This window comes from Ochotona princeps, chromosome 2 (genome assembly GCF_030435755.1).
Source record: "Ochotona princeps isolate mOchPri1 chromosome 2, mOchPri1.hap1, whole genome shotgun sequence".
NCBI lineage: Eukaryota > Metazoa > Chordata > Mammalia > Lagomorpha > Ochotonidae > Ochotona > Ochotona princeps.
Window position 1 is genome coordinate 105,231,350 of NC_080833.1, and position 8,138 is coordinate 105,239,487.

The 8,138-nt window shown below is 53.3% G+C and overlaps 1 protein-coding gene across 3 annotated transcripts; it reads right to left on the minus strand.

The window, feature by feature from the left end:
- Positions 1–1,233: 1,233 nt before the first annotated feature.
- On the minus strand, positions 1,234–7,819 carry ENSA (endosulfine alpha). 3 transcript variants are annotated; one of them, XM_004588863.3, is made up of 4 exons: positions 7,620–7,819; positions 5,954–6,079; positions 4,633–4,799; positions 1,234–1,949 (listed from the first exon to the last, which is right to left on the minus strand). In XM_004588863.3, exons 1-4 carry the CDS (start codon positions 7,674–7,676, stop codon positions 1,934–1,936), a joined length of 366 nt encoding a protein of 121 aa, XP_004588920.2. In that variant the 5' UTR covers positions 7,677–7,819; the 3' UTR covers positions 1,234–1,933. The 3 variants fall into 3 exon arrangements, with proteins under 3 accessions (XP_004588920.2, XP_058516196.1, XP_058516197.1); XM_058660213.1 differs by lacking the exon at positions 1,234–1,949 and adding an exon at positions 3,936–4,148; XM_058660214.1 differs by lacking the exons at positions 1,234–1,949; positions 7,620–7,819 and adding exons at positions 3,936–4,148; positions 6,297–6,452.
- Between the last annotated feature and the right edge of the window lie 319 nt (positions 7,820–8,138).

An 8,138-nucleotide genomic window follows, 5' to 3' on the forward strand; every position in this document is an offset into this window, starting at 1 on the left:
AAGAAAAAAAAAAAAAGCTCACTAACCCACCACAAATATCACACCGTGTTCCCAGTTACATGGCTCCAAAACCCAAGTGGAGGAGTGTGCATTTGGTCCTGCAGGTGAGAGGCTCTTGGGGACACCTGAACCCCAAGATGAAGCACCTGGGGTTTGCCAAGCCTCCAGTTTGAGTCCAGCTTCCTGCCAACAGAGATCCTGGGGTGGTTGTGAGGACCCCAGTAGTCGGGGTCCTACCATCCAGGTGGGAGACTTGGATTAAGTTCCTGGCTCCCAGCTTTGCCAACTCTTTGCCTGGCTCTCCATCCAGCTGTGGGCATTTGGGGAGTGGAGCTATCTAGTCTCTACCTCTCAAATAATTAAAAAAAAATTAAAAATGGTTAGGATGCTAGGGAGTTCCCTGGCTAAATCAGGAGAGAGCAAACGAACACAATCCCAAAGAGGTGAAATTTTATTTGGAAGGAGGGTTTTGCACTAGGGAGGGAGAGACTGATGAGTCGGACACCGAGGGCAACGTTCCCTCTGCAGTTAGAGGTAGTCCTCCCACCCTGCCCAGTACAACAGGGTTTTGAATAGCTGTTTCCTTGAAGCACACTCCTTTGAGCAGTCAGTCCCACTGCGGGAGTACAGCGTGCTCATTAATCGCAGTAGGGCTAAGCCAGCAGGTAGCTGCAGCCTGCCACAGGTGAATGGTGGGTGGGGTGGGGAAGGGCTGCTTTTGCAGGCTGTTTGTCCTTTGGTAACACATTAACGAGCAGCTTTTATGCCTTTCAGCCGCTGCACTGGCTCTGGCAGTCCAGGCTGGGACGCCAGGCACAGAGGTCACTCTGCCTCCTGCTGGCCACAAGCAGAACAACCTCAGTGTCTTAGGGTCTATTACTAAGGGGTCCTGTTTGTCCTCCACCCACAGGGAAACCTACGCAGGAACAGGGGACTGAGACGGAAATAAAGAACTGGCTTTTGTTTGCTGAGCTTGTACTAAGCTTTGTCGGGTGTCAGTAAGCTGTCCGCACCCAAGTCCTAGAGTCGCTCACCTGGGGAGCCACACCCTGAGGTGGCTGCATGCCCTATGTCAGCTGTAAGAACCTCTCCCTAAGGGACAGAGTGCAGAGCCTGGACACACTCAGTGTTTTCACTATGGTTTTTCTTCCCTTGCCCAAAACCCCAATAAAACACACCAATTGCTTCAGAAGATTTCCAGGTTGGGTTTTTTCTTTTGGTGGGTCTTTATTATTATTAATATATTATTATTATTATTATTATTTCAAATGCTGAAAAAGTCCACTGGCCTCTGTGGGGCTCCGCATGCTCACGGCTCTTTTCCCCCACCACGTACTCCCTTGTCCCTGTAACAGACTTCCAGGAGAGTAGCACTTTTCTCAATGGCCCAGTTAACACCGCCGGCCTCGGCTAGCTCTGCCCAAGTGGGGGAGCTGTCTGCATGGGTCGTGTGTAGGCAGCTTCCTTCACAGGACACCGAGTCTCCAGCCACAGCCAGAGCAGGCATGTTTCTACAGAGCTGAACTAGAACCCCGTGTCCCCAGTCCATCCGCCTCCCCCCTCACATCCACCCCACACCAGCTGCAGGGTCAAGAGGGAGGAAAGTCAGAAACGTTTGCATCAACTTTCCGGCCGTAGTTCATGTTTCCCTGGAATCTCCCACCCCATTCCACTCCCAGAATTTCACTGAGATTTTTTCCCCCAAGTTATTTAGGAAAAAAAAAAAGGTAAAACAAAAAAGGGTTCAAGGTCTTGGGGCTCGGCCCCAGGGGCTCCATGCGAGAGACAGCAACAGGCAGGGGCTTCTGCCTCTGCAGCCCACCCCTGGGCCACCTCTGGGTCCCTGGCTGCAAAGGCAGAGAGGGGGCGGGAGCCAGCGCTGGACCTGGGGTGGGGGGCCACGTCTCAGCATCTGGTAGAGCCCAGGGCAGCATCACTCAACTTGGCCACTGTGGACAAACAGAGAAGAAAGAAAAGAACAAACAAACAAAACAAACAGGTCAAGTAATAGGGGAAAAGCCCTGAATTCCATCCCAGACTAACCCACGACCTCTCTATACTTGATCACCTCTAGGTTACCTGGCATAGCAAAGTTGCAAAAGATAAAAACAACAAAAAGCAAACAAAAAAAAAAAAATTAAAAACAAAAATAACCACCCAAAATATTTTAGTCTTTTTCTACCCACAAAACAGCGTTTTCTGTATTTTGGAATGATGTGTGGAAAACAAACATAGAAAAGCAACTCTTCGGACAAGATCCAAATTCCTGGAGGTTTCTAGGGGAGGCAAGCTGTGGCCATGCCCACTCACAGCACGGCTGATGGGGCGGCACGGTGAGGAGGTGCTCACCGCACTGGAGGCCAAGGCCAGACCACACAGACAAGGTATTTTGAGTGCCTTTAGTCATTTACGCCCCATCAAAGTGATCAGCATTTGGATTTGCACAAAGACTTTTCCTCCCTAAGGATGCTACACAAATGGGCCAGGTGGGGAGAGGCAGGAAGGAGGCGCAGACAGCAGGCAGTGGGTGGCAACGTGGTCTTAGCCTTGAAGATGACGAGACACCAGAGTGAGAGTAAAAGTCTCCCTGCTCCTTCGCTAACATCAGACTTATCGTGTGCCTGTAAATCTTGAGGACTCAAAACGGACGGATACAGCAGGCAGCCGACACAAGAAAAAAAATAGAAAAAAAAAGTACAGAATTCGAGAAGGTCAGAGATGAAGAAAACGTACAAAATTATATATATATTTATATATATAATAACATGACATATTTATGTACAACATGGTTGGGACAGTCAAGGAAACTATACAATGAGGTTCAGCATTTTCCCCTTCCCACACGGACTTTCGATTCAGGATGACAGCATGAGGAAATGGAGCAAGGAACACACACATTATATATACAGTTACAAGGGACAGTCGAGGGACCTGGGCGTCAGGGAGCCTGCTCGCTCTGGGCTTCTCTCACCGACTTTTTCCTGTCCAACGCCCACTGACACAGCCTGATCAAGCCAACTGGCCATACAGGGGAGCAGCGTGCACACGCACCTCCCTCATTTACACCAGGAAATTCCTCAGGTCTCCTTCCCCGCTGGGCCAAATGCTTGGCATTTCAGAATTTGTGACATCAAGGGGCGAGAGAGAGTTAGCGAATCTTGTGTTTTCTTCCCAATGGTTAGTTCTCACTCTGGCCTTCTTGCCATAGCAAGCATGTGGCAGTAACAAGATTCAGCCACCACGAGGCCGAAGATGCTGCTCACCTGCAACCCCCTTTCCTCCACCTGTGCGGGAAGTCACGTGGCCTCCCCTCCTTCCTGCAGGAGAGGTCTACAGCAGGTCGGGATTTCTGACTTCCCTTTCCTCCCCACAGCCACTCTCCTCGGCTTCCCCCATCGTGAATCACCTCCTAAAGCCTGCTGCTGCCGCCCCACTGTGGCCCGTGGCCCTAAGCCTGGGGGGCTAGCTCAGCTGAACCCTTTCCATTCTCTCTTCCTAACAGGCAGCCCAACTGCAGTGGACATCCAGCTCTCCACGTGAACAGGGGCTAGTGTGCTTTCCCGCAGACCAAGCACTTGGCCACCAGAGCAGTTCTCAGGCAGTCAAGGTCCAGCTGGGGGCTGCGGGCAGGCAGCAGGAGGGCTTCACGGCCAGCTCCTGATGAACCTGATGCCCAAGGCTGTGATGTGCTGCTGCCTGAAGTTATAACCCTGACTTGGCAACGTCCTCCGCCATCATGGAACCCTCTGTGGCTCCCCTCTGGGCATGCGCAGCGTTAGGGGGCATGGGCTCACCCACCAGCCTTTCTCACTGCAACACTGCAGTTCTCTGCTGGCAGTTCCAGGCTTAAGAGGAGTCAGGATCAATGTTACGTATATTTAATAACTCTTCGTACAGATGAGGCAACGGGACTTGACAATGGATGTACCCCAGGGCCTCTTCCCTCCCACTGTCTAGACTCCTAAATCAGTGCTCTTTCCACTATCCCAGGGCACTTTCAAAAGCAACAGGAAGGAGGAAGGAGAGAAGGTGCCCATTTTCAGTCCATAACGTCCACCTGTCTGGACTTTCTACGAGAGCCAGGGCCATCTGTGAGCGACCCTAAGGTGAGGGGGGCACCGCAGCCCCAGGCAGACCACTCGGACCTCCTGCCCATAATGAACACACAAAGCCATAGCAGCCCGAGAGACAAAACACTCAGAAGCACAGAAAACACACCCCCTTTCCCAAGCACGCTGCGTGGCCTGCGCTGTCCAACCTGCCATCACTGACCCCAGGGCCCAGCCGAAGCACTGCTAGGGTAGTGTCTTCCAAAAGAAGGCATCTCTTTTCCAGTTTCTCACAAGAAAAAGAGAGCCTGCAAGCCTTATCCGATCCCATCCCGGTCTTGCCTATTTTCAGGCCCCCACCTGGGCTACATGGAGGGTGTGGAAGTCTCGAATGAACCAGACATGAGCCCCAGAGGCCCTCTTCAACCCACATTCCCTTCGCAGTGGCCCCCAGTAGCAGCAGCAACAGCACTTTTGGGTTAACAAGCTGGGAGGAACTGACTAGCTGCCCAATTCCATCTCTGCCTACAATATACAAAGTCCAGTGGGTGAGGAAGGGGAGGAGGGAAGGGGGCCAGGTTACCCCGCAAGCTTGCTGGTGACGAGGGAGGACTTTCTCTGGGGCAGATCCTGTGGGGTGGGGATGTGGTCGCCAGTCACCAGGTTCTTGTCCGGTCCTGCGCTTGGCAGCTGCTTGTTCTTCATCTTGGCTTTGGCCATGTTGTAGTCTCCTGAGTCAAAGTACTTTTGCTAAGACAGAAGGAGGAGGCAGACGTGAGAGCGTGGCCCTGGGCATCCTCCAAGGCAAGAAGACAGAACCAGATACAAAGAACCCATACACACACTGGCCCAGGAGGTCGCCTTTGCTTAACCTCCTGCAGGCAGAGTTTACCACGCATTACACAGGTGGAATGTCTTCTCTCCTCTGGCCTTCTGAGGCATGCAGGCAGGCTGAGTGAGTGAGTGTGTGTGTGTGTGTATATTTTTTTTTCTCCCCAGAATCCAGAGATACGCCCTACATCCTGGGTTACCCTCCCAGGTTCATCCAAATTTCCTTCACTCTTACAGGCTTACTGAAGACCTTACTAGGGTACAAAGTCAGAGACTGGTACCAACGAAACACAAATTAATTAAGATGGACAGGATGGAGGCTAGCCTAGCCTTTGGCACACTGAATTTAACCCCACAACTTCAAAAAAAAAAAAAAAAAAAAAAAAGAAAAAAAAAATTCCTGCTCTTAGCCTAGGAATAGAAGCTAGGTTTGCTGGGGCGGGTGTGTGTCACATGCCGCCTCCTGCCACTCCCACACGCACCCCACAGCCTGGACAGCCTGCCCATGCCTGTCTTGCCTGCAGCAAGGTACGCCGCAAATGCGTTCTCCTCTATGACTAAGATTCAGGCCAGATTGAACGCCTCACGGCTCCCACCCAAAGTGCCCACTCCAGTTTAAGGACATACAGCTCCCGCTGCTGCCTCCGGCTGCTCCTCGGGGCTGTGTATGTGGGCAGGAACAGTCGGCCTCCTGAGGGTGTCTACTGGAGGGTCGGAAGAAACCCACTCACCTCAAGCTGAGGGTTCCTGCAGACAGTCAATTCCCCATTTTCCTTACAGGCATCCCCTCACGTTTACCTCCACTCAAGAAGCTCAGGCCCCAAACAGGGAAAACACCTGCAGGGCTGTCTGCACCCCAGGCTTTCCTCACATATCCAAATGCTCCCCCAGAAGGTCTTAGCTTCCTAGATGGGAAAGCAGTCGACCACTGCTATGGTCATCAGGGATTTACAGAAATATGCTTTGCTCTTGCCAAGTTTCTAACTCCTGCCGCCGTGTGACAAACCATCCAGCACAGGCTCTCCAGGGTCTACTCCAGCCCCGAGGAATATGGGGCAGAGCCAGTGTCCTACCCCTTTCTGGAGTCTCTTCATGAGGAAGTCCGAGCCGCCGGGCTTTTGTCCCAGGCTGGGGTATTTGGCCTTCAGCTTTGCTTCCTCTGCCCTTTCAGGGAGAATACCTTCCTTTTCTTGTGTGTCCTGGAAGAAACAAGTGGACCAAACAAAATTAGAGACCCAGAAACAAGCGCTTATAGGACCTGAAGACTCTCTCAGGATTCACTTTCACTGGAAACCCGCCCACTCACTGGTAATCCCTGCTAGCCCAGCTGACCTGATGGCCAGACCTTTGCTCAAACCCCCAAAGTTCAACGTGACTGTCCATCTAATGAGAACCGAAAGACACATTGCTTCTCACCCTTTGTCCAGGCAGCCACCTCCCAGTGACATGGCAGGACCGAGTTAAAGGTAATCACTGAACACCACAGTCATGGGGCGGTCCCGGCTCACACAGCACAGACTCCAGGAGACACACAAATAATAGTAATAATTAAGAGCTGACCGGGACTGCTCGTGACACAAGATGAGCAGCAGGTTTCCCCGGCTGCCCCACAGGGCAAATGGGAAAAGGCTAAGTCAGCTGAGCCTTATCAGGCCAGCTGGGCAGGCTCCCTGAGTGGCTGTATTTCCCTAAGGACTCTGGTGGAAAGGTGACAGAGACGAGAATGCTTCTAGCCTTGAGAAAATGAATTCAGATACGCCACATGTTAGTCTTTTCCTATAATTTTTCATGCATAGCTTCCCCGAGGGGGGGAAATGGAGCCTGAGGACATGCCAGGAGCTGGACTGGCTTACTGGCCCCGCCGCCCAGTCCTAGGCAATTTTTTTTTTCCCAGAACGACCTGCAATCTAGGGGTGGCTCTCTTCAGTGACATTTCATTCTCTCCCCTTAAAACCAGGCATCCACGTAACGCCATCATTTCCTGAGTCCTCGCGTCCGGTACTGAACGCTGGAAGTGAGATACAAACCCCAAAGGTTTACTCGGCGCTTGTGTTTTCATCACAGAATCGCAGGTGGACGCAAGCCCCACTGCCTTGGAAGTCTGGGGGAAGAAGCCGGGGTGTCTGTGGCCTCTTGCTGGGCCGGCCTAACTTCTGTGATTTATATTTGTAACTCTAGTTCAATCTAGCTCGGTTCTGACGCAGGGCGAACAATAGACCACCTCCAACAATCTAAATAAGATCCCTTTTGACAGTTGCTGCCTTGAGCTAGCCACCATTATCACTCTCTTCTCCTCCCCTAATGCTGGGCTTTCGTAGACCTCTTTACGTCGACTTGTACCTTCCCGCTGCAGGAGGACGCGCAGCCCCAGCCGAACACCGACCGAGGTCATTAACCTCCACTAACCCCTGACCCGCAAGGCCCACCAGCCCCTTTCATTCACCTCGTCTTTCCAAACACCCGCCCCGAGCTCCAGCTAAGCCAATCACAGAGTAGTTTCCAGCGTTTGCGCAGTAGGCCCACTGGCCAATCAGGAAGGGCCCGGTACTAACTGACAATCAACCCAACCAATCAATGCCGGAACACCGGGGCCGTGCCGACGCTCGCCCTGCGTGACGCCAGAAGCGACCAACCCCTGCAGAGCCTGAGACGATGGCGACCAATCCGCACAGGAGGGAGACCGTCTCCCGCCCCCCGCGGTCTCCCCGGGCTCGCCCGCCCGCACCCCCTCCATTTCACCTGCTTCTCCTCGCCGGTCTCCTCCGCAGGGTTCTCTTCTTCTTGTTTCTGGGACATGGCGGGGCCGGGACTGCAGAGTGCAGGGGGGGCCCGGGAGAGCGACTAGAGAAGGGAAGGGGGAGGGGAGCGGGGCAGCCTGCGCTGCAGCTTCGGCTCCTGTCACTAGGGCTGCTCAGCCAAAATGGCGGCCCTTGCCCGTGACGTTGCGGCCGCCTGTAGCAGCCAATGGGGGTGCGGGGGAGCGGGGCCATGACGTAACTGTCTACCAATAGCGGCTGGCTAAAGGCGGGCTCTAGGGAGGAGACGGACAAGCCGAAACACCAACCGGCAAAGAGAGTGAACCGCTGGGGCCAATCGGAAGCTTGCGGGGGATTCTGAGGGCGGGACGTCTAGCTGGGGTATTTTTGCGGCTTTAGTGGGTTCCACCGCCCGCGTCTTGGAGACGTTGCAGGCGGCCTGAGAGGGGACATGACCCTCAGTGCTGTGTGGGACGCCGTTTGTGCTGCGTGTTTTAAGCCT

What these genes read in the sequence shown, in the direction of transcription:
- ENSA (XM_058660213.1), bottom strand. Translation starts at nt 7,676, where the DNA reads ATGTCCCAGAAACAAGAAGAAGAGAACCCTGCGGAGGAGACCGGCGAG. An exon ending in AGACCGGCGAGGAGAAGCAG is followed by an intron (nt 6,080 to 7,619) that starts GTGAAATGGAGG and finishes TGTTTCTTCCAG; the next exon opens with GACACACAAGAAAAGGAAGG. An exon ending in TGAAGAGACTCCAGAAAGGG is followed by an intron (nt 4,800 to 5,953) that starts GTAGGACACTGG and finishes CTTCTGTCTTAG; the next exon opens with CAAAAGTACTTTGACTCAGG.